Genomic DNA, 26,560 nt, shown 5'->3' with positions numbered 1-26,560 from the left:
TGGGGAGAAGGAGGGAGATTGTGCCCAGCCCTTACCTGGCACGAAGCAAGGCAGAGAGCCTCACACTTGCAGCTGGGGAGCAATCCCTGCTTGTGCAAAACCAGCACACTGGGGGCTGACCAGTGAGTCCCCTCGCAGTCGTTCCTGCCAGCCGGTGGGCAGGCTGCAAAAAGTGTTTTACCTGCACTCTCCTCCTTCACCCCTCCTGTGGCTCTTGGGTCTGCTTCAGCAGCTGGTTCTTGCATCTAAGGAATTCCCCAAACTGAAAAAGCAGGTGATTTTGCATTGCGTAATTCACAGAACTTCTCCCGAATGTGTGCATTAATAAGAAAAGGAAGGCATTTGTCGCATGCTGAAAAGCTGGCGCTTGCCAAAGGGGAGAGGCAGGTGAACGTCTGTGAGAGACTGAAAGAATTAATGTCTCAAACATTGTGGTGGGGCAAGTTCTGCTTAAAGACAAGCCCTGCACAGCAAGGAACCAAGGTGAAAAGCCCATCAGCTCAGACATCAGCAACATGAGGGGGAGGGTGTGCTGGAGGGTGCACAGCTCCCTGTTCTGATAAGCTGTTCTGATACAAAGATCAATGGCCACACCACGCAGGGAAGGAGAAGTTACTCCACAAAGGACCCCCAAGCCCAAAGGCTCACAAACTGCTCATTAACCTGACAAGTTCAGGTTCCCGCCCGAAGGAGGGGCAAGGATGATAAAAGGACACAAACTGAAGCCCTGGGTGTGCAAGCCCACCAGGACTGGACCCCTCAGCTGACTGAACCAACGCTGGACCCAGGACCAGTGAAATCTTTCTTCCTTTTTCTCTCTCTGTCTTCTTGCCTCTTTCCCTTTTCCTTTTCCACAATCCCTACACCTCATCCCTTTAAGACATGAAACCATTGACCAAGTCTGGGATTAAGAGCGGATCCAGCCACCTCTGGGTCCTTCTCTGAGGAGGAGTCTAGAAAGCAAGGGGTCTGCTCTGAACCTCGTGACTCAACGGGAGGGAGGATCTCCTTATTCCCTGAATTGATGTATATGGTTACCCTGGGTTACACAGTTTACAGAAGTAGTCTTATGCCAATATCTGTTGTGAGAAACCCTGCCACCTACTACCATGCCTCCCCAGTTCAGTTTGCTTCTGTCATGAATAAAATCTTTAACTGATCGTATGATGTCGTTTCACCTTAATTTAGCCCACGAGAATTTCGAAGTAAACACGATTCCCTGATCTGTCCAGTCTGGGTCGTGACGTCTCAGCAACAATTTCTACAGCAGTTAATAGGCAAAAATGATGCATAGAAAATAATGCACAGAAAATATTTGTACTAAAACAAAATTCTACCAAAACCAAGAAGATTGGGAAACAAAACAAAATGGTTATGCCAAGGGCTGAACACTAAAACATTCTGAGTAGTTGTTCCCAGCAGCAGCTGGGAGAGCAGACAGCACTGCAGAAATCTGCAATGAAAGGGAAACTTCAGCTAATGGTAACCGGGGAATTTTTTTCTGTAGTAACAGCAACTCTTTCTTTTTGTGGATCTCATCTTGAAAACAGGGAACTGCTTTTCTGCATGGACTTTTCTTCCTCTTGGGCTCCTTCCAGTCAACCAGTTTCCAAGCCACCTAGACTGGCTTTTTTCAGTTCCTTTCCAAACATAATGAGTCCCTAAACATCTGAATTCTCTGCTTAGTTTTGACTGTTGCCCACAGGAAGAATCCAAAGTGCCCACGTTTCCAAAACTTTCAAACAAGAGATTAAAATCAATTAACCTAGTTTTTTCAAACTGAGGAAAATATAAATTAATCTAAAAATGCATAGATGAAAATATTTCCCACCAAAGTGATGTTTCTTTAAAAGTAACTTGGGAGAAAACTAAGTTTCTACTTTGCCACCTTTTAAATTAATGACTGGAACATTCAAACAACATTTTAAAATATTTCTATCCCTGGCTTATTTAATGAAGGATGTAATACTGTAATATTGCAGAGGGGCTGGGGGTGGGTGACATTACAAATCTAGTCTTATTACTGTGGAATGTTGTCATCAGGAAAAAACCCAAACTTTTTTTTTTTTTTTTGCTCCTCTGTCTCATTTCCTCCAGGCAGGGGAATGGAGAGACAAAGACGTTTCCTCCAATTCCTCTCTCTTCTGAAGGTCTCTGAAGATGTCCATGAAAGTGTGTGGCCCTTGGTGCAGCCGGGTGACAGTCTTGAGGGCTTTGACAAGTGGCTTCCCTAGGACAGGGGCATCTTTCCATTGCTTGCCACACATCAAATGGTTCCACCACCTGGCTGCTCACAAGGCTCCCAGGTCATAAAACCCCATCTATCTGTGCTCTCCTTGCGATACAATTGCAAGCAAAGTTCATCTCTTTTTGACAGTGATTAAGAGAAACAGTGATTTTTCTTTGCCAGCCCACCACCATTTATAAGCAATCACGTCTGCCACCTTTCCTGGAAGCCCGAGAACTTCAGACATAACTTGGTCTAATTTTTTTTACAGTCACTGCACATGCCAGTTTTAATATTTAAGCAGTACCGGTGCTGTAAAATAGACCAGGGGAATAAAGGGACTTGCAGTGACTCACCTGGCATCCTAATGAGGATTAAAAACATACACAAATTAATCTCTTTTTTTTTTTTTTTCTCCCCTGTCTCCAGACTGAAGGCCTTAGCCAGTCAGTACAGGTAAATGGGGGCCCTCTTCTGACTGGGCATTGAAATAACTTATCAAATGAAAGTGAACTTTCCAGACGGCCTGATCCTGCTGCAGTTTGCTGTGTTTGTAGATGCTTCTTGGGTCCACCCATCCATCAGACTTTCAGCAGAAAACAGCTTCTTACTAAATCTCACCTGGATTTCAGGCAGGTGTTGAATTGCCCAGCCCTGACAAATTCACACAGAGACATATCCCAAGGCAAGGCAAAGTGCCAGCGAGGTACCCGTGCAGAGTGGGAGCACTGGGCAGGGCAGGGAGCCGTTCGGGATTGCAAGTTGGGACCTACAGGCCTTAAATTCTGCCAGAAACCCTCTTTACCACCTAAAACCCAGCTCAGGACTAACACGGCTTTGCAGGTGCTGCTAAGATACAAACTTGTAGCTGCCAGGGACATCTCTTCTTCATGCTTAACGCTCACAGGAGTACTGGTTTGGGGCCAATTGCAGTAACCATCAAGGCAAGAGGAACTGTTGCTCCAGGGCACAGCACTTGCTCCTGGAGGCAAGGGGGAGCTGGCTGTAAGTGGCTCAGCAACGTCCTCCTCCTCCTCCTAAAACCATCAGTCACCCACTTCTCTGGGAGCAGAAGAAACTCCCAGGTGGGACAGGGTTGTAAAGGCTGCCGAGATACCATCCAGCTCCCAGGTGACCTGGAGGTGCTAATCAGAGCTGCACAGGCAGCCCAGCGAATTTGGGAAAGTCAAGCAACCTTGGTAGCAGCAATGCTCATCCCAGGGCATTAGTGAAGCCACCCTCCAGGCTGCTCTGTTTTAACCCAAGGGAAACAGCATCCTTGGGGATGGAGCCCCTGCAGCTGGGTACGAGCCCCTCAGGACCAGCAAAGGCTCTGGGCTGAGAAGTGCCCCGCAGATTTCGGCACATGCGGCAGCACGTTGCCACAACCTCCCGGTGCTTGTCTGGGAGGTGAGTTTACCGGCACTTTCAATTCTCCGACATTTAATTTAGCTTTACTCAAATGCATCTTTATGGAAGCATGTGCGCAGGGGCAAAATTAACACTGGCAAAATGGCAAATCAATACCTTTTTGCATTTAAAGACAGTTTGTTTTCTCTGTGCGCTTGATTCAGTTAGTTCTGTTCCAGCTTTATTAATTTCAAAACAGGTGCTGGGCAAATCTCCATGAACAGAGCAGCTGACTTATTGCAAACTCCAGATGAATGAGGGGGAAAGAGCTTGTGGCTCTGCCTTTGTAGGGCCATGCATACGGCAGACGTGAAGAGGGTGGAAGCAGCGAGTGCTTGTCGTGGGAGTGAGGGGAAACCCAGGCAGCCCCCTGAGAACAAGGAGCACCCACACCCCAGGAAGGGGCAGCTCTCCTTGGGAGCTGGGGCAGCATGTAAAAGAAACCTCAGCTACGCTGGCACACCTGATCCCGAACGGTTTCAGCTGCCCTGGTTATTTCATACTGGAATGCATGTGGATACCGCTCCGCTCTCCCACGCTTTGCTGCATCACCCGCCTCTCCGTCCTTGCTGCACACGGGGCAGCAGATGGGCTGGGCCGGGGAGACGCCGCAGCCAGATGTTCCCAGCTGCAGCCCAGTTCTGTGCGTTTCAGTGAGCTCGAGCGTAAACCAGGCGGTCCCTCTCTACAGCCTGAGCAGAGGAATTTGCAAGTCAGACAAAATGCGAACATTACAATGTCCTAGCAGAACAGTGAAAGGCTTTTCCATGTGTTTGATTTTGGTATCCCCAGAGTTCATTAAAATTCTCTTAAAGAAAAAAAAATCTGGCTGTGGGCTTGTTAAAGCTTTAATCATTCCTAAGTGCCTATGTCAATTGAACAGCAACTGGATTCAGCACAGCTTGAAACCTATTTCAGCAGGACAAAAATCTCTATAATCTTTTAAATACAGACATTATCAACTTCTTGAGTATATGCCATTCTCACATGAAAACCCACTGCCTACGTTACAGCCAAGGACATTGCTAAACTCCAATAACTTTCAGACCTTTTATTATTTTTCTTGCTATTCTGTGGTCTCAGTTGGCTTGTTAACTGAATTAAAACAGGTCTGAACAGTGCCCAGCAAGATGCCATAGCACAGCTGAACAATGCTCATTCTTCAAAGTGAATACAAGCTACAGGCAGCAGACTCTGTCTGTACGAAAGGAAGGCAGGACACATCTCACCGACATTGCCAGACTTTTCAATCTGATGCGGAGAGCTGCCAACAAATGTGTTCAGGAAGCTGGGAACAACTGTTAAACCTCTGTGCACTACAGTGTTGTGTTGTGGGGCCATCCAGTGCTTTGGAGACATGCAAAAGGAAGGGGAGAAGAGTCTCAAAAGGCTGAAATACCAGTCTTGGCTCTCTAAAGAACATTCTATCTGTCCACAGCTCAGTCTTAGACATACACTCCTCAGCACCTCACTTTCCTCTCGCCTCCAACCCAGCTTTCAGAGGTGGATGACCACGTTCCGTGCTGTAGTATGGTGAAGATGCATCAAGTAAAGTTTCTGAGATACTTGGATATTGTAAGGACGAAGGACTATTTCAGAGTAAAGGCACCAATTCATCAGCCATTTGGCCTTCTGAGGTTTAGTTTATGCAGTAGTTCTGTTCTGGTTTGAAATCATCCGAGCGCATTAAATATGTCGGCTGAGTTTCCAGATAGCTCATGCAATCTTTATTACCCCATGGCATAATTTACTGTCCCGAAGGAGAAACTAAGACACTCTCCAAACACCAGCATTGTTTCCAGAAGCAGAAACTGGGTGTTTTCTCCAAAACCCACTGAAATCTCTAGGGTGAAGCACCTCACAGCAAAGAATGGTCCTGCACCCCAGACGACTTCCTACCCTTGCACAATCTCCAGGTGCTCCTTTTGTACCTTGAGGAGTTCGACCTGACTCAGCTTTGATTCCCCTTGACCTCAGTGGGCTGCACTTACTCCCTCTTTGATTTCCCTGTGGCCTTTTTTGTCAACGAGAGTATTTGATCAGTTTTCCTTTCCCAGGAACACAACCTTGAAGCCCAGTTCTTCCATAGGGCCTTCAGTGAATACTAATCCTCTGGATTTTCATGGTTGTTTAAAGCCAGGTTTCCCTTGAGTTCCAGGCCTTTGGGAAAGCTGGGTTTATAATTCACCTTCAGAGATGTGGTAGCCTGAGAGTCAGTATAGCCACATGCACTCGCTTATTAAACACCATCGCTGTTCACTTAGCTAGCACAGAAGATGTGTATCTCCAAAGAAAGAAGTGAACAAACCCAGCGTTACATGCATCCTTCTGGATACTTTTTAAAAGTCAGAAAATAACAATATAGCATGAACAACAAACTCCAAATATTTATTCTTCCCAAAGCCAAAGATTAGAGCATTCATGCGCACGAGCAAGGATAAGTTAAGGGGAAAAAGCTATTAATTTTGGAAGGAGAAAAGTTATAAAAAGAGGATACCCCCAAAAAGATGCTTCCAGTATTACTCAAAACTCACCCAGGACCCTGAGCATCACCACAGTGCCACAGCACCCAGCGCAGCTCAGCAAGAAGTGACAGCAGCCGAGAGGTCTGTGCAAATGACAGCCAGCACCCTTACGTGACAAGTAGCAGGCAGGGAGGCAAACCCAGGCCGGGTTGCATGCAGGTAGGGCTGCTGCTGTGGGGAGAGAACAGAGCAAGAAGCGAGCAGAGCGCTGCGGAATCGCAAGACTAGCAGCATCATGGGGGGATTTTTTTGGTCTCCTGGGTCAGAGCCATGGAGAACGGCATCGAAGATTAGGCCTGATCCTTGGCTACCCATGCTGGGGTCTGATGGCACGTTTCCTTTGAGCGGGTACCTTCCTTTCTCAGTGAAGAACGCAGCCCTCCACTGCACCGCAGCAGCTCCTGTGGCAGAAAAGTTCCCACCCCATGGGTGAGCAGTTTCTGAAAGCTCCCTGTGAGCCATAGCAATGCCCTGCTCTGAAATGCAAAGAGAAGCCAGCACCTACTGCAGGTACAGCAAGAACTGCCAGCACAAGAGAAATCCCACCATGCACACAGCTTATAAAATCAAGGACAGCAGGCTACCTGGGGCAAGACAACAGTTTACACAGAACAAGCAAACATCTGTTTTGCCATTTGTGAGACCTTATGATTAATTTATTTAAGACCTGAAAGATCATTTGAAAGCATTTATAGAACCGACAGCTCCCTCTAGAAGCTGGTGCGGGAGGTGGGTTTCTGCAGGGCTCCCCAGCACAGCAGCAGCCAGCCTGGCGTAGAACTGTGCTGGAAACTGCGTTATGCTCTGCTTAATTTCCATCACTTGTACAGCTGCCTTACAAACCTTCCTGGGTGCAATCAAATAATTTTACGTTCCCATTTTCTGCTGCACATTTATTTCTCTTGCCTTCCCTGGCTCATACGCCACTGTCACTTGTCCCCTGATTGCACTATCAATGAGCGCAGGGGTTGAAACTTCTGACCAAGGTGACAGCTGAAGGGATTCAGGAGCTGGATTTGTGGGGTTGTGTCCTTGCTCCCCAAGGCCCAGGAATGTACTGCATGAGGCCACAAGCACTTGAGTTAGTCCACTGCAATATCCAGATAAAACACATAAGCCTGTAAAAAAAGGACTCATCTAGTCTGAATTACTATTTAACATCTTATTTTTTAGCTATAATAGGAGAAAATACCTTCCTCAAAATGCTCGTGTCTCAATACTACAGTCTTGCAATAAGATGCGCGCAGGTAGACACTATGATTGCAAAACTCTCCAATTTAAGTGGGAGTCCTTCTAGGCTCACATCTCTGAGAATATTTGCTTTTTGAAGAGGACAGAACCGATCAGGTCCAGATGGACCAAACAATATCCCAATATGGTATTTATTGCTAAAAGAATGCGGTTTTCTCCAAGTAGAACTTTTCTCTTTTTAAACCTTAAGCATCAACTTTCATTAATAGATCCCACTACAAGTGCTCCCGAGAGCTTCCCTCCTTGCTCTCACTTCTGCACAGGGCCCTGGATCCCTCCCATTAAACATTAACTTTCTGATCACGAGCCTCCCCCAGGCTCGGAGCTGGGCCGTCAGGAAGGATGAGTCTCTATAGTCGCTAATACCGTACCTGAATGTGCCCAGCATGGCATCAGCCCTTCTCACAGTTGTCGTATGGCACTGCGTTATACTCGTGCAAGCCCTCCAAAAGTTTATTTTGGCATTACTGCTCACCAGCTTTCTCTCTGTAGCAAGTATGTGGTATAAACGGTATTATTTTTGTCCCGACCTCACAAACATCCCTCTCCTCAAGGTATGAGGCTGTCTAATCCTTCTATGAATTATTGCCTGACTAATCCCTCCTCCAGGGAGCTCTTCTAGCATTACTTAGCTCTCACTATGTGTGCAGGATTTTCTGTGTTCCTCATTACCTGGTGTTTAATCACTGGGCTGTTTCCTCCCTCAGTAAAGATGACACTAGCTAACAGCAGACCTCACTTCTGTCTCTATTGGAAAACACAGGATGTTTCCTCCTTACTCTGTACTGTCACATTTTGTCACTACAGATTTTGCATCACATTAGGCGGGAGAATTCACACCCGTCTCCCGCTCAAAATACACAAACCACACAACATCCAATTCTGCTTTCTTGGAACTCAAGTAAAAACAAACCAACCACATTCACTTCTATAATTTTTGTTTTGACCTAAGTTTCACCAGTTCCAGCAACCTTAAAATCTCATAACTTTTCAACTACTTCTGTGTCTAAGAATTTAAAAACTAAAAGTGGTGATGGCTTCTTCTTTTGCTTTAACTGAGAGATGAAAGTAAGGGATCCAGGTGGAAGATTTATCACCTTAAAAGAACAGGAACAAAGTTGAATGATACACAACAATGCAACTTTTCTGTTATTTTATTGGTATTAGTGAAGAAAAATTTAAATTTCACCTTTCTGATGTGTTACAATTGCTTTCTCTGGTGGGTGGACAGCTCCTACTGTTTATTTAAAGGCTAAATAATACTTCCCGATTGCATGATTAACTTCCACACTTTAAGTTCTCATGTGGTATTGCTTTCTTCCTCTGGGTATATAAAATGGTCCATTAAGTTCATGATTTTTTTCAGAATCAACTGTTTTTCTATCTACTGTTTTAAGATACATTCAAATAAAAAGATACTTAAATTTACTTGCAATAAGTGCACACATACAACAGCAAAGAGAGCTGATGACATTTTACTAAAACATTGTAAGTTCATAGAATAAATAGAAGTCTTCAAACACATGCAGTAACTGACCGATGTGTTTTTCCTTTTTCAAAATATATCCTTAGTGTCCATAGCACTACTGCAGTAACTACTTCATTCAGAAAAAACCCCCACCCACCTTTCTCTCGTCACAAAGACTAAGACAGTTTCATTTATACAAGAAATTATCAGTGCTAATGATTTAGTAACAGTCTGGTACAAACAGCAATTCACGGCAATTATGTGTAGTGTGATAACGGTAACAAACGGGGAGCTTGATTTAGATGCCACAAGAAGTGCAAGGAAAAGAAAGTGGATGTTAACCCCCCCCCTTCGCTCTTCTCCATCCCCCCCTTCCAAAAAACCCTATGTCTCAGTTCAGCTCTAGACACAAGCTCCCTCCAGCCTGTTCCAGTTCCAGGATATTTCAATTCTTTCTACAAGCGCCCAGCAGAAGTTTGGGAGAAACAGAGAAGAAAATTGCAATATAGATTAGGATCACCTGGCTGTAACTAAAGGTTGCGTGAGGTCTTTTGTTTTCTTTCTGAAAAAGCAGGGGGATATATGTTTGGTATCAGGAGGTATTTTTTCAGTTTAAAACCACCGTGAAATAAAGCGTTTCCCATAATTTTACCTATTCTAAGGTCCAACTTAGGACGAAAAACATTTCTCTGAAAACAGAAAACAGAAAATGGGTGGGGAATATTCTCACCCTGCTTACAAGGCCACGGTCCTTGACATGCATGAAACCTGAAGATCAGCATGAGGACTACAAGTTGCTCTTTCCAGCTTGTACCACTCCGTTACTAAATGTTTTTCGTGGTTCTCTGCTGAGGTTTCAAGGACACACCTTTTCCTAATACTGGTTTTGCTACATGTTCTTTTATAACATTCTTATCTGTCAATCTGTTCCGCAACTTTGACTTCTAGGAAGTCACTGCCATGTTTACATCATGAGTTGTGAAAACTGTTTTCTTTGGGGGCACTGACAAAGCGTGTTTCAGTGGCAGCAACACACAGTAAAGCATTTTCCCTTCCACAATCCAGTGCAGCATTGAAAAACAAAACGAAAAAAAAACAAAAAAAAAAGAAGTCACACAGAGTGTAAGCGTGCCAAATGAAACAGCGGTGGTAGGAAAATGTCAATATTCCAGGTAACCAGTAGGCCTGCTGACCTCAACACAGTATTAGTTCAAGTTTATCATCTTGGAGAAGAGGAGAATACAGAACAAGGAAAAAAAAAAAAAGAAAGAAAAAAAAAAGGTTTCATCTGTTCAGACATAATAGCCAGGCACTCCAATAACTCAGCTCAACTCAACTCATCTACAGAAGCAAAATTATAACTACCACATGTTAAACTGAGTGCTTTTTTTCAGCATTTAACAAAGCACAAACGCTCCCATGTTTCAAGTGATGTAATGTGAGGTCTCACATAACACATTCAGTAACTTCCCATGCACCTTTGACTCAAGTTAGGCTAGCTACAGAATTCACGTTTTCCTAGTCAAGTTATTTTTTGTTGGTTTTGTTCTGTTTTTTTCTCTCAGTGCACCTTAAAAAAACCAAACCTTTTCAAAAGGTTAGCAAGTTAACCTTAATACAGCAATCATAATGTAGAGACTTTTGCACTCAATTGAACAGTAAAATAATCCAATTAGTTACAACAGATCTGGTACATATTTACACATTTTATACAAACTTTACACATTTCTCCCATTAGGCACAAAGTTGATTTGTCAAACTCAAGAGGCAATGAAGGGGCTGCGGGGAAAGGAAAAGAAGATCGGAGAAAGAATCCGAGTACTTTTATTTAAAAAGACTAGCTGTAAAAATAAAGTCCTTCATCGTAAGCTAGTTTGCTTCGGGAGCTTGGTTCCCATGAGGATCCCCGAAGTGAGAGATGTTGGGCCTTTCATTTGCATGCTGGAACCCACCATGGTGGGGAAGCTCCGATTCCTTCGGATGCCAGTGTTCAGCTGGATGCCCCCGATGGCACTGGTCACGGCAGGGCAGCCCAACGGAAGACCGTCTGGTGCCAAGCCTCCAGGAACAAGGGCCCTCACCGGTCCTTGCGCCCCACAGAGAAGAGGTCCCTGGTCATCAGTTAAAGGAGGAGCTGACGTTTGCCCTGAACTCACAACTTTGGCAATACCGAACCTCTTGACTTTGTCCACGAGATTAAGGTTGGAAACAGACACGTCAGTCTGACTCTCACTGTTCCTGATGTTCTTTTTATTCCTCACCTCCTTCAAGATTGAGCTAGCCGGCTTCGAAGCCAAGAAGTTGTCATAAGGTGGGCTGGTGCACTTGAACTCAAAAGATGGAGGGGATGAAGAAGGTGTCTGCATAGGTGAGTTTGGTGGAGTGGAAGGAATGATCGCCATTTTAGGGGGGTAGGTGTTCAGGAGGGTGCCTTTGCTGGCTCTGTCCCAGCTCTGCGGATTGTACACTGCTGCCGAGATGCCCCTTTCCTTCAGCAGCCACACCAGCCCCAGAGACGTGCTCATTGTCGTCGTGGATTCCCGGAGGTTAGTGAAGGATTCAGCCAAACTCAGACGCCGAGGAGTACAGGGAGTAGCCACCGGGGTGCCTTTCAAATTGTTAATGTTGCCACAAGCTGGAGTAGGTGCTGCATTAAGGCTGAAAACAAAGGAGCAGGCAAATTATTCTTTCCCCTAGGGAATTAAAACTTACCACAAGAAAGATTTTTAACCCTGAACAGGGCCTTTTATCCATTTTTAGAGCACACAGGAAGCTGACAGTTCCCAGCTCCTTGCAAATGTGATGACAAGTGCAAAACCATCATCTCTTACAAAACGCATCTCTCCACTTTGCATACTTCACCACCCAGTCTCATGGGATTAATGCATTGCCCCCTCCCCCGCCCCATTTCTTCCGATAAACTATTATATTGACAGATTTGTGATCAACACCTTCAGTTTTTCTTCCTGATCTACTGGCTGTCACAACTCCCAGTCGCTTCCATGAGACAAGGAAACAGGGGGACTTGACCGATGGTGTAAGCAAGACAAGATTTACTCTTTAGTGTCACTTCTGAGCATACAGAATTGCTAGTACTTCTAGTACTGCTGGGTCATAGCAGAGAGAGCGGCACAGGAGGAGGGGAATGTATTTGCTATGGAAGCATTCGAGCAAAGCTGCTAGAAGTTGGCATCATCATCAGCATGCATTTCTGTAAGGTCATAACCTTCTTCTGTTGAATTTGCTTTTATTTATGGGGAAGCGGATGGGGAACTGGATGTTCGATGGAGATGCACAGTTGTGTGAATAGTCATCAAAAGAGATGAGAAAATATAGTCGAGCTCTTGGTTGTCAATTGGTCAACAGGTAACTGACAACTCACCAGCAAACCAAGCATGAAAAAGAGCGATTCTAGTGTTAATTTGGTAAAACATGAATTTCTATAGTTTGAAACATGGCTAAATTGCTCCCCAATTCCAGTTCTTTATTCTCAAACTATGTACAGGCAGTGGACAAGAAAATATTAAGTGGGCAATAACCTGCACGTTTAGAACAAGTGACAGACATTACAGACTTACATTTAGTGCCGTACAGCATTTTGTTTTCTTAAGCACGCTACTGCTAGTTATTAGTGGTTGGGATTTCTTGAGGCATATGAAATAGCATTCATTCTGGCAGATCGTCCTCTCCCCACAAGCTGACCATCGGAATGAACACAGACTGAATGCAGCACCTATTTCCAAAGAATTACCAACACAAAGGAGACATTCCAAATCCTCTGTGCCACAGTAGGAGATCTCATGGACACTGAGGTTTGAGTGTTTCTGGCACTACAGTGCCATTCTTCAAAAACCTGTTCCTAATAGATCAGGTTAGCCACAGCATGTTTACCTATGGGTAATCCCCACTCAAAATTTATGGCAGTCCAAGGAATGCCATTCATTAAATAAGGTGTGGTGTACTCAGTTATTCCAGAAACAAGGCATGTGGGACATCCATGACACTCCAAATTAATGTCTATTTGGGAGAATCCCAAGGGTTCCATGCACCTCTAAAGAAAAGCTTTCCAACTTTTTCTAACCATGCTCAAGTGATGTTTTTTGCCATGTATACATGCACGAAAAATTGAATTCCATGGTAATATTTCCTAGGCGTGGATTCATCCCCTCTAATGGCATTTAAAGGGTCTTGAACAATGCAACACAATGTTAACAGAGAATTCACTGACCTGGGAGCTCACCACTGTTCAAGGAAGGAACTCTTCCCCTTCATCTTGCCAGGTGAGCAAGTAGAAGACACTCAGCAAAAAGTCACACAAAAACCAAAGCCAATGCAAGAGAGCAGGAAAACTAAGCAGCTGGGAGGGGAAAGAACAGGGGAAAGAGCAGGATCTTCCCTTTTCAGCAGAGCCAGGCTGTTGGACTGGCTTAGCCATAACACATAACTTTAACTTAAGTTGGGTTCTCTGTACCAAGAAATGCATCAAATAGCCACACCGAGACAATCTGGTCAGATTTCCAGGTGTAGAGAAGACCCATGCTGATAAATGAATTGCACCCTTTTTGCCCATATGGACAAGAAGGCCTAGATGATGTCTTGACTGGAATCTGCAGTCTCATTTCACCTTACATTAATGAACTCTGTGTAGCCAACGCTACTATGCATGTCAGGTTAGACACCCTGGAATGTTTTGTTCTGAGCCACAGTTTGTGATGAGCTTAGATCATCATCTCATGGTATATAGTCATTGCGTGACATGAGTTAACGTAACACTACAAACTCTAGTCCAGCGATCTTCTAAAAATCAGCAGTACTTTAATATCTTTAAGGCACTCCTTAATTAAGGAAATAATAGCCTGATGGTATGAAGTCTCAAGTCACGTCTTCCTTCCATGGCTAAATAGGATCTGACCAACATGATCTCTTGCAGTGATTTGGAACTGTACCAACTGCTACTGTAAGCAAGTGAAACTGCCGAAGGATTTTCACCCTGCAGTTGCAGTTCAGCAAGAGGATTCCCATATATTCCTCCTCGTAAACCGTAGTGAAACACGTTTGAGAAAACTAGTATTAAGAGTGGTGCAATGTGAAAAGCAGCCTTGCTAAGTGGCTCCAGAATTGGTCTCCTTGCACCCCCCTGTGTGCTGTGGCTGTCAGTGCATGTGGCAGATGTGCTAAGGCAAGCTCTCCCTCCTTAGATCCTCTTCATTCTGCCTGGACTGAATCAGGGACAGGGGAGAAGGACACCCCACAGCAGACCTAAGGAGGCCACATGCACCCACGGCAGCACGCACAAGGACAAGGCTGAGTGGAAAGGAGAAGTTAGATCACAATTCTTCTCTTAAGCACTGATTAAAGCTGGACCTTCATGGCTCTGATTCCAGTTCATGGTGGAACTAAAGAGCAGTGACAGCCACTGTGATGCAACTCCCACACCGGCTAAACACAGAAGTACAGGAGTCTTGAAAAGCATGAGGGAGGGAAAAGAAAGAGAAAGATAACTTACTGCATGAACTGACTTTCTACAGGGTACGACCAAGTACGTTTTGGAAACCCAGACATGGGGTGTTTATTATCAGGCTTCTAAGATGTCCTAGTCATGAGATGAAAACTATGGCACTCCAGTGGCTTACTAACTCCAACAGCTTCATTCTTTCCAGCTCCAGATTTCAATTGCACAGATATTTAGATTAGTAATTCTACTAATTTGTCAGCACAGGTATACGCTACAGTGCAATTAAAAAAAACCAAAAGACATCCCTGCAAGAAAGCGATTGTTACATAAGTGTTGCTTTTTTTGTCTGTTTGCTCATTTTGGTATTGCTTTAACTGGGAAATATTTTCCCCATCAAACTGAGCAACACTGCAGAGCAGCCTGGACACAACCATAGAAAAAGACTCAAACTGGCCTCAGCCACTCAGGCCAGTGACAGTTTCAGAGTTAGACTGAGAAAAGAAACAAATAAATGAGCACCTCATTTTGCTAGATGAAATTTAGTCAGGTTAGAGCGTCACCTCGGTTAGAGGCTAGGTTAAAACACAACCAGGTAGGTAAATATCAAAACTCTTTGGGTTAGCTGGTGCCACACACACTAGCATTCTTTGCACATGGCCCTGCCAACACAGAGGCTGCCGGCAGTGCTGCTCACCCCCTGCCACGCTGGGTCATAGTGTCTGCCCTATACCTCCTCTCAGCATAACGAGACATAATTCAGTTTCCTCGTCCTCCTCACATGACCTGTGAAGAATCATTTATAGTTGGTAAGGAGGAGCTCCTTAAACATGTCTGCTGAAAACATCATATTGTTTATTTTGCTCTTTTTCCTCCTGAATGAATGATGAACTTCGGCGTAACTAAGGCACCTGAAAACGTACTGAATTTAGCTGTCAGTTATGGCTGATTTGTTAGATTTAGTAACCAATGTAATCAAGGAGTTTACTATGACCACAGTAAACAGCAATTCAACAATAAGAAAATTAAAATAGAACTGCAGCCATATAAAAGGATCTCTTCAGTAACAGTGTTGAGGGGAGAGGAAGACAGAAGAGAGTAAAGAAAAACCAGCCAGGCCACGATTAACTAACTTAGTTCAGAAAGGTAGAAACAGAAAAGTTACATTTGATCCTCATCCATTTCCTTTCCACCTCGCAGGTTTGCATATTTAATGCCCTTACTTTTCATGCATTCCTTAGGTAGTCAGTGCCCATCTCGTGTCTAAAAAAGTCTAGACACATCATCTCTGAATGGGGACCTACACAACGGTACACTCCCACACAGGAACTGGAAGGGGCAGAGAAAGGGATGAGGCATTGTCCTTTTAAACAGAAAAAACATTATTTAAATACCAATTTTCTAAGGAAGGAAAGCTCCCTCTTCAGGTATGAAATTCACTCACCCCCTCTGGTTCTCAGATCTTCACCTTCTATAGGGCTATAGAATTGCCTTCTATCGGCATGTACTGCCTATACATGCCAATTGCTATTACTAAGCCAGTTCGTTGGTTTCAATCTGGCTACTATGAACTCATTTCCAGCAATTATACCAAGGAACAAAGTAGACTGTTCCTTTTTTTGATTAAGACATATTTCCTCCTCCATTCCTCATGGACTTTCTGGATACTGTTCTACATTTCTTTACCTGCACACCCTTTTTTCTTCTGCACCAAAGATACATATTTTTCCTCCCTGAAAAAATCTCGTATTTTTTGCGAGAGACCACATTCTTTGCTCACACATGAGGACTACAACTAGTTTGGGATCAAGGGTAGTCTGGTTTGGATACTGGAAGCCAACTTAGTTATGTCTGATCCTGCAATATTTTAACTGGAGTCAACAACATTTAAGACATTTTTGTTGGCTAAAACATTATGCATGCCTCTCAGATAAAATCAGGTTGAGGTAACTCAAAATGGGAGGAATAATTCAGGGGAGTGTTGTAATTCACCAGTGCAGCTAATGCTTTTGCTTATGCCATTACTTTGCATTTCCTTACAGGGAAAACTCTGACAGAGCTCAACGCTTTGCCATCAGGGGAAACCCTTACCTTGGTGTGACTCGTGTGAGTTCATCGGAAGGGTGCAGAATGCGGCAGGTGGTGAAGGTGAAGGTGGAGTTGGTTTGTGACATGCACTTCCCAGGATGAGGTACTAAATTAGAAAAAAGCAAATTCTTTGCATTTTACACAGAAAAGGGGGAAACCAAACTTCTGTGTGCTGATAAGACAGATGCAAAAAGTGATGAGGTACCTCAGACAGGATCAATGCAAGAAAAGTGAAACACAGAAGTGCTACAGTGTTCCAACAGACACTTGTTCTCCAAAACAAACGCATCTAGGACTCCAGGGCCAGTGCTAAAAGTATCTGTTGAAACTTCCCCATGATCACTAACACTGCAAATAACTCTTGCTCAAACCAAATTTAGGCAAGGCAGTGCTTGAAATGCTAGTCCTCATCTAAACTAGCAACTTTCATCAGTGGGAAATTACAAGCAGCATTTTTCTAGTACCAGCTCAGGAGCACTATGATTTTCTGAATGCTCATGCATTTCAGCTTTTAGATTGATCCACAAAAAGGCATCCCCATTACTTCTCAGTAATGGATCCAGCTCACTAAGGCTACAGGAATGTAGATTGTTGGCGTGGGGAGGGGACAGACACATATTACTGTTTCTCTCTCTCTGACTTTTCACATCCACAGTAAGGAAAGTGGTAGTTTTTTGGATCCACTACTGTACATCTGTGACATTTCTCTTGTGCATGTGTTAAGGTTCTTTAAGACTGTATGTCCTCAGCTGCACAATATAGCAGTTTTTGAATATTTGTAAACAGAGTAGTAAATAATTTTCCCAAAAAATGCTGCTGTAAAGATGCCACTCTGTCAGTATATCAGTAATTTGGGAAAGAAGCAATACAGCTCAATTTAAAAAATGAAGGACTTAGGCCAACTTCTTTCTTCTTAATGGAGATACTTCTGTGGATATACTAACCTGCTGTATAATGCAGCTGTGGCTGTTGCAAAATAACTACAAAATTTAAGAGCCATGCATCTGAGAAGCTGGTTGAAAACCACCCAGAGTTAAATATTACATCAAAGATATCATGATTGCATAGGTTCTCTTACTTAGTAACGAAACTTAGCAGTGGTCAAAAGACATGCACAATAAAACCCGTGTGCAGCTCCCTCCCTCTCAGTCCTACCCAACCCTGAGCCATTCTGATTAAGCCACATTTTAATACCACAGTACACAACTACTCAACACATTGCAAAGGACAGACAGACCAACTAGACCAGACACCATTCTAAACTTCCAGAGATGCTTAGCAGAAGCAAGGCAAGTCTTAATTGTGGCTGTGTTCCCTTTTTCATATATAAAGTATCACAGCTCCAAACTAGTGTGTGCAGTTAGGGAGTCCTTTAAGAACACATATAAGCAGTGTGTGAAGGCTAGAGCATGGGGAGTGCAAACAGTGGAAGCAGAAGTGGCTAAGCATACGATGTGAGGTAACTTCGAGTTAGCGCTGGAATGTACCGCTGTACATTAAAGAAGGCTATTTCTAAAAACCCACTGGAGTGTCATGTTAACACACTCAAATGTTAGCACAGCATAACATAACAACAAGCTCTACTTCACCTCCAGAGACGGTAATTATGATGCTTCAGGAATCCAGCTGCTTTAGAGATTAGTGTGAGTACTATAAAAGCTATTACAAGGGAGCACAGCCTAGCAATCATGATTCTCTCCATATTGTAGAGAGTTAAAAGAAAATCTGGAGAAAGAGCTCAAATAACTGGACATGAAAAAACTGGTTATTTAGAGAAAACAAAGGACTTCAACATAAATCAAGTAGAAACAAAGCAATTATCCCTGGATGATGAATAAAGAACAGAATAAAGCAATGCTGGTTTAAGATTGCAAGCTCAACCCAAAGCACATAGCTGCAATACAGTAAGTGCATTTTCCCCATTTGTAATATCCATTGGGCATCCGCTCAGATTGGGAACAGGCACATTGAAGATACATAGCTGCATTAGCAAAAGCAAGACTCATTGCTATTAATGAGTCAGAGATAGGAGAAGGCTGCTAAAAGTAGAGAAATCACTGACTCTAATAAGAGGAAACAAATTGAAATTATTAAAAAAAAAACCAAACCACCAAACAATTTCCAAGGATGTATTCCACCCTCAAATACCACTAAGAAAGTCCTGTACCAGCTTCATCCTCCATCAGTCAACAATGGGGTGTATCATATTGCTGTAGCATTTTCCATCCTTTGGACACAATACAAAGAGAGTAAGAACGTGTTGCTGTAAATGAACAAAGTTTATAAAACAGAAACAAAATTATTCATTCCTAACCTAGTAATTTTACATAATGTCCATATCCTGAGCTGGTATAAATATGTGAGGAAGTAATACATAAGGTTATAATAAGAGAGACTATCTTCACATGTACATACAGCAAAGTATTATTTTAAATATAAACATCTGCTCCATGTGACTGCGTCTGAAACAAAATGTTTTATTTAAACCCTCTTTTTCAAAGTAGTGGATGATTAACAATGAGGCTTCACATCTGTATGAAAAAAATCTGTACATAATTCAGTGTTTAACAAAATTTACACAAACATCATGTAATTTTATCCATCAGGAAAACATAAACTAAATTGTATGTGCATTTTTCCCCTAAATTAAAATTCAAGCTAAACCTTAGATTGCCACTGGATCACGTTTTGTCTCTCAGTCATTAATGATTCTTTACCTTATTAAGCTCTCTCAAACAATTCTTAGGCATTTTAGAAAAAATGCAAAACTTTACAGCTGAGACTTTCCTATAAGCACACACACTGTTGTAAAACATCTTTTAAAATACTGCAAAAAAAAGGCAGGTACTGCCTCAAACCGACTGCAGAGAGCTCCATCTTCTGGTAAAACAGAGCTCTCCCCACTGAAAACACAGAGCTGATTTTATATAGCTCAGAGTAGTTTCAGATCCAGCTCCAGTACTCAGAGATTACAGGCCATTCTGCTAGGTGCAAACAGCACAACAGATGCATTTAGGACACGATCTTCTGCTCAGGGAACCCTCCAAAGACCGTTTAATCTGGCTTTTCAACCAGCTTGTGCAGAGAAAGGTACTAAATTACAGTAGGTAAAATAGTGGCCTGCCCCATCCCCAAAAAGGCATCAAGAAATTGAGATCGAGGTAGATTTGTAAGAAGCAACTATACTAAAACACCATTAACTTTTGTACCCTTGGTTCCAAACTCAAATTCGCTGTTACACTAGATGAATAGCAAGGAGGTAGAGAGCTCTCAGCAGCCAGTAAATCTTTGCATTTTATATAAACATCTATTCCGGCAAATACAGATTTATGCAAAAATGAACTTTAAAAAAAAAAACCAACGACCAGAAATCTTCAGAGTATGACTTGATCCAGACTGGCACAAAGGTTTTAGTCCAACTCTGAAGCAAGCCACTCTGCTCATCATTTCTACAAAAGGGGAAAACCTGGTTTCCTGCTCTGTCAGCAGAGTGAGCAGTAGAATTTGGGCATCTCTTTAGCACAGCCTGGTGAGACAGGGATGGAATGACAATCAGGTTGGGAAGTCCTTAGAGCAACAGATGGTGTTTTAAAGCATTCGAAGTTTATCTTATTGCTGAATAGAAAAAAAAGCTCTGTCTGCTTTGGAAGATGATAACGAAGAACCATTAAGAGGCACTTTTTTCCTCCAGTGTGATCATTCACAATACAAGCTATGGACTTCGCTTTTGCCAGTCTATGCCACCAAGTCCGTTCCTGGGCAAGGTGAAATTCCTGAAAACTAGGTCACTAAACCCCATTAGGATCCACAGGACATGACAGCTGCCTCACGTACTCTCTAAACCTAGCAGAGTTCACCCCCTCCGCGTGACTGAAGGCGAGAGTTCCAATACCCAGTGGTACCTGTACAGAGAACTCCCGGCTGATAGAACTGGGAGAATATAGGGTATGCTGGAGCTGATGCCTGAGTTAACTACTACAACAAAATGGAGATGGGTGATAAACACAACAGCTGTAAAACATGAGCATGGTGCTCTCCTAAAGGTATTAGGTGCCTTCAGATGTCCTTTGGAAAACTGGTCTCAGGGTTAACCATGAATGCTCAAAACCTCCAAGAATCTGTATGTCTATGCCAGGATTGTTACTCCTGTTACATTTCTCAAACAAATCGACAATACAATTATTTCCTGAAAATCTGCATTTCAAACTTTCCATTCATTTTGCGTTTGGGAATGGCAAGAGGTCAAAAACAGAACAAAGGCAGGTATTCTTTGGACAGGATTTTCTTAGCTTTCTCCTGGCTGAGGTCTCCTCATATGTATATAACCACGAAGCACAGATGTAAAAAGAATTCAAAGTATTTAATGTGGCTTCAACATGAGTTTATGCAGGCTAGGATCCCCAAATTAAAATTCTAGCATTTTAACAGCACAGATAGCAACTGCTGACAGACTTTTCTTAAAGAAATAATTACTGTGAAATATTCATGCCATTTGAAAATAAAATACATTTAAATATGCATCAATACCTTGGTTCTATGAAAAGTTACAAAGTATATTGCTTTTCTGTACAATGGTAATCTCTTAGAAGCATGTATAGTAATCCTGCTAAAAGCAACTCAAACATAAGACATTCATTATCTGTTTCTGTGATTTAGGCACCTATTTGGAAAGATCTCTATGGCATGGTTAAGGTCTAAACACAAAGTACAAGAGGGCTGATCCCATAATGCTGTGCACATGTCTGTTCAAAGCAATCCATCAGTGGTACTAACAAACACAAGTACTGAAAGACCGGATCACGCACCCAATACTAGCATGCAACTAAGCACATGCCGAATCAAGTGTAGCCCTTCCAACTTCAAAATGAGAACATTCACAACATTATTAAGTGCTTTGAATAGCTTGGGGTTTCTTGTATGTTTAAGGGAAACGTGAAAGGTGATGAATTAAAAAAAAAACAAAAAACAACAGCAACCAAACACCCCCCGCCCCCCCAACAACCCCTCTCCCCAACACAGACTCTGTACGGTTTTATAATATAATACAGTTTCTTTCAAAGAATAAAAAAAATATATTGAGGTTACTCAAAGTTTGTCCTGCAAAAATTACTTGTCCTAGATGGTATTAACATTGCCATCCCTAGAACTTCTTTACCATTCCAATTATACTGAGAGGCTACTTAAGTGATACACAAATTTCAACCTATTCCTGGGTTATCAGGCTAGAGCTGCAGTTCTGGAATTTACAATCTTCCATAAAGTTACTGGGCCCGTACACAGTATACAGCTCCCACAGACCAACTGCAGGTCATAAATTACATGTGTGTTAATTTCTTCTGAAATGTTCAGTGCCATAATTGGGATATAATCTGCATATACAGTGAGGAAATTATTTTATGTATCAATGGATACTACAGGTTTCAATACAGAGACAGGAAAAATCAAGGTTCCTAATTTTTTCTTATTTAGTCAGAATGATTTCTGACTCTTATCCATCACTCAACAAGAAACAACTGATACTCTGTTCTGAATACATTTATTTTGGCTACAAGACACCTTTGGCACTACCAGCAATGCTTGCTCTCCTGAGCCTGGATGTTAAAATGACTTCTCTTGGGCTCATCTCGAGCAGCACTCTGCACTCCCACAAAAAGGCAGCAAGAATAGGACCTCATAGTACTCTGCTAGAGAACATCTCCAGTGCAAAAAAAGGTAAGATACAAGCCTCAAAGCACACGTATCAAATGAAGCAGATGCCTATCCAAAAGACTATGATGACTTACACCTCCTGGAAACAGTCCTTGTAGGCACTGTATTTCCAAAGATGTTTTGTTCTCAGGTTAGAAGACCTGTAGCTCTAGACTAGCATGCTCTATGGCCCACCAATGGCAACTGCAGGGAGATACTTTCTGGCTTTTACAAACCTCTTGAACTAGATACTTCCACAACAGAGCTATCCTGGATTACAAGCAAAAGCACTATCATTAAAGACTGTATCCAAGATATCTTTCTCCTTCCCTTTTTATTTTACTTTCATGTTTGCCAGCAAGAGCTTATTCTGTGCGTTGCCGCCTGGAATCTCCCCTGGAATAATGCAAGCAATGAGGTCACAACCTTGTGCTTTTAATAGCGCTTCTAAGGAACCGTATGTCCACACACACCCCTACCTGCATTGCATTTCTTACACAGAAATCTAGGAGAGGCAGGAAGAATGCTGAGGAGCAATGGCTGCACAATATTTAAATACAAAATAAATACATAAGCTAAGCACACATCTCTGGTCCCAAAAGATATTCTTCAGTGGGCACATTGTGGATCCTAAGAAACACTGCCACATTAGCAAGTGCCTAGTCTGAAAACATCCACAATTACCTTCTCCTTGTATACCACTTTACAGACTGCTTCAACAAAAAGCAGATACAGTAGTGTCTTTACTTCATTTGAGTAACACAACCAATAATGATGTGGTGGCTCATGGATGCTCCTGAATCCTAAGCAGCTGGGCAGTTTGAAGGAAGAATGAAGAATGGGAAATTAAAGTTTTCAGTGCATTTGTTCATTCTACACATCAAAGTTATACATTTTGATCAATTTCTCTATTGCTGTACTGTATTAAAATTACTTGGCAAACAATACAAGATGAAATAAGATTACTAGGACAACTTCATAGGCTTTTGCCAATTTATAAGATAGGGAATATGATTAAAAACCTTGTCCGAGAGAACTAGAGTTTTCCCACGCAAAATCAGCAGTAACCAGGGAATAACCTGTTGATAACAGTGACCTGTATTCAAATTGTAAAGGAGAAAGAAAATGGAGGGAAATACTAGTCTTTCTTGCCAGTTTGTAATCACAGTGCAGGTCTACATTTATTTTCCTGCTCCAGAGAAAAAACTCTTCCAAGTCATTACCCACAGATGTTTTACGAATCTGTTCTTAAAAAACCCTAAAGAACTAAACTATATCTATATCCTTGTCTATGTATACTCCACGACAATAAGGTTTCCAAATTTTCAAGATGTTCCTGCGTTGAATGTTCTTACAATTAGAAAATTCTTCACCCAAAGTGCAACCCAAACAGCTTTTTTTTTGCAGTTATTGTATCCCGAGTACATGAAGAACTGCTTGTTCCCTTCCTCTCTGCAGCAACACATTTTAAAATGAATGATATCTTTTCTTGAATCTTTTATTCTGTAGACCTTAAAAAACACCAGCTATTTCAGTCTTTGATTATTTCAGTCCATGTTTCCTAGATCTCCAGCTTTTCTTGCTGTTGTTATTCAGACTCTTCAAAATGATAAAAACCTGGATAATATCCCAAACTGTACACAAATACTGCAGAGGCAGTATTTATTTCCATATTAATATAAAAAATTAATATAATAATTATTTCTGGGCAATAGACCTCATAGAACAAAGACAATTTCTGCCAAACGAAAGGGACGTTGAAGGGTTTGAATGTTCAAGGATTGGAACAGGCTGCCCAGGGAAAGGGTTGAGTCACCTTCCCTGGAAGTATTTAAAAGACATGTAGATGTGGTTCTTAGGGACATGGTTTAGGGATGGACTTGGCAATGTTAGGTTTATGGTTGGACTCAATGATCTTAAGGGTCTTTTCCAACCTAAACGATTCTGTGACTCAAAGTTTAATCTTAATACAACTGACTGCAAAAAGTAGTTTATATTCAATAGCTGAAAGCATTGAACTGCCATTTCAGTAAGATCTGAGGATATTCTGCACTTCACTAAAATAACAGAAATATTATTATCTAGCCCTGAGACAACCTAATCTTCCACAGACCAGCCAAAAAATTATGATTTATTCCAGAAAAAGGAGGGGGAAGGAAGTGGCTTCATTTAAAGTAGTTATGTAAAAACAAGAAGTCTGAAGAAAAAGGAATTCTGGTAGTTTTCTGATTTTCGACTAAATATAATTCTTTACCAGTGGCAAATCTTAATGAAGACTAACACTCCTATATAGCTTATTAAAACAAAACAAATACACACCCCCAAAAAAACAAACCACACAAACTCAAAACACATCTATAGTCTGAGAACCTGTAACCTTGTGCAATAATAGACTGCAAATGTCAGTTCAGAATATCTAATAACTCATGCAGTACTGCGTCACTTAAAAATGTTTAAGTCTTAATGTGGTATAAATAGGAAGGATAGAATTTAATAGTGTGATGGAATGAGGGAAATGTCATTATCAACTGCATAAAAACATCCTCTTAATACCTTATCTCAGAGGGAATTTAAAAACAGGTAACTGTATCTGAGGTAACTGAATTAAACTTGCAAAATGTCTTTGCTTGATTTTCAAGGCACTTCCATTTGTTTCAGCAAAGGCAACTTAGATGCACCTTTTTGTCATCATTTAATCTTTGGGTTTTTCCCAAAGTACAAAAATCTGAAGCATAGAGTCACCTCTTATGAACAGTCAGAAGAATAACTGTGCTGTAGGCATACAAAATATATATTGTCCACACATTACATACACTGAAGAGCGTGCACTAAATACACATACAAGTTGCATATGTGCCACGCAAAGGTTTGTGAACGAACCACTTCCTTTTAGCAGCCTTCTCTTATCAAAATAAGAGTAAAATATTGACCACAGATGCTGTTACTGGAAGGGAAAAAAAAAAAAGTCAAATTAAAAGATTATTAAAGAAAGGATTTTTGAGCCAATGTTAGAATGGTTATGTTCTAACTACTGCACGCATTAACGTGCAGATGCTACACACAAAGCAATGCTATGGATGCTGTTCTGGAGAGATGCGAGAATGGCCCAGTAATCAAAATCCTGTAAAGATGTCAGTTTTACTGGACTTAATGAGTTTCCCTCACCAGACCCCTCATCATCGTCAGTCGCGGACTCCTGCATCTCCTCTGTGTAAGCCTGAGATTGGCGGGGGTTATTCTTGTTGTCTGAAACAGTCACTTGTGCTTGTGACCTCTCACCTGAGGTCTCTGTGTGCTGAACTGGCGTCGAGGTAGTTAGGCCCTTGTAAGAAATGTCACCTGTCTCATCTTCCTCATAGTCATTAAGGCAGTACACTTCATCCAGGTCCAGGTCCAGGGTCCTGAAGCCCTTGGTGACAACCCCGGGCCTCGGGTCCAGGATGCCGCCCAGGTGAGGCTGAGCCAGCTGCTGCCAGTGGTGCAAAGTGGCAGAACCTTGGAAGGGAACAGAAAGACAACCGAAATAAATCAGTAATCAATCCGGGACCTACATGGCAGAAAATCCCACCTTGTTTATCCAGAAGAGAAAAAGTTTGGGAGCTCCAAACCTTTAATGTTTCTGGCTTTAGTATTTCTAGGAAGACATGCTACAAGGCAAAACTGCTTCACCTACTCTTTGGTATTTCCACGTCAATATGAAATAAACTGATCACATCAGCACTTAGATAGGCAAAGTCTGGTGGTAAGATGTGGCATACTTGTGCACATGCACATCCCCTTCCCGTCAATATTCTCATCCCCCTAAATTCATGGGATTCAGCAGGAGTAAAAAGAATTTATATTTAACAGTTGATCTGAGCATCATCACAGAAAGCTAGAAGAGGAACATATAGCACATATTCCTACATTAAACTCACACTAAGAAAAGGTGCTGAAAACATGCCAGAATTTACTACTGGTGGCTAATGGGAGGACTGCAGTCACATAGACTGCACAGCAATTTCAGCTTTCTACCATACATTAGAAAGCCGCATCAACTTCAGGAATGTGTAAGCAGTTAACACCACTGACCTATACATCAAGTCTAAATACTTGTATGGCACCTATGCTACAGGAACTCAGCTACCACATAACTAAATGCTACTGTACCTGTAACTTTGTCCTTGGCAGAAAAATGTTTTGAGTAAGGAAAGAGGTGCATTTTACAGATAAAAGCATTCCATATTCAGTATTCAATAGAACACAATGAGTCAGAAACAGCAAGGCATCAGGTTAAATTGATATATACAGTGAGATGGGCCTGCTGAAATCAGGGGAGGATTTATCAGATTCCTCAAGTAGTGATTAAACACTGCTTGCAAGGGTCTACGTTTTCCTATGTGCCAGCCAATCACAACTGTGTTGTAACATGTGACTTAAAACCATACATTCCAGGTCCTATGACACAAACA

General features: G+C 42.2%; 1 protein-coding gene across 8 annotated transcripts in view; it reads right to left on the bottom strand.

The window, feature by feature from the left end:
* Nucleotides 1-8,549: 8,549 nt before the first annotated feature.
* TRAK1 (trafficking kinesin protein 1) overlaps nt 8,550-26,560 on the bottom strand; it is a 138,721-nt gene continuing 120,710 nt past the window's right edge. For 4 of the 8 annotated variants that reach the window (XM_075055656.1, XM_075055649.1, XM_075055666.1 and 1 more), the window contains exons 15-17: nt 25,275-25,604; nt 16,425-16,527; nt 8,550-11,539 (exon numbers count right to left, since the gene is read on the bottom strand). In XM_075055656.1, coding sequence (XP_074911757.1) covers nt 10,741-11,539; nt 16,425-16,527; nt 25,275-25,604 — 1,232 coding nt within the window. In that variant the 3' untranslated portion in view covers nt 8,550-10,740. Of the gene's footprint in view, nt 11,540-15,030; nt 15,120-16,424; nt 16,528-25,274; nt 25,605-26,560 lie in introns of all 8 variants that reach the window. The other 4 variants (XM_075055676.1, XM_075055686.1, XM_075055639.1 and 1 more) reach the window with 4 other exon arrangements.

This window comes from Buteo buteo, chromosome 2 (genome assembly GCF_964188355.1).
Source record: "Buteo buteo chromosome 2, bButBut1.hap1.1, whole genome shotgun sequence".
NCBI classification, from domain to species: Eukaryota; Metazoa; Chordata; class Aves; order Accipitriformes; family Accipitridae; genus Buteo; species Buteo buteo.
This window is presented reverse-complemented; position numbering and strand designations above follow the sequence as displayed.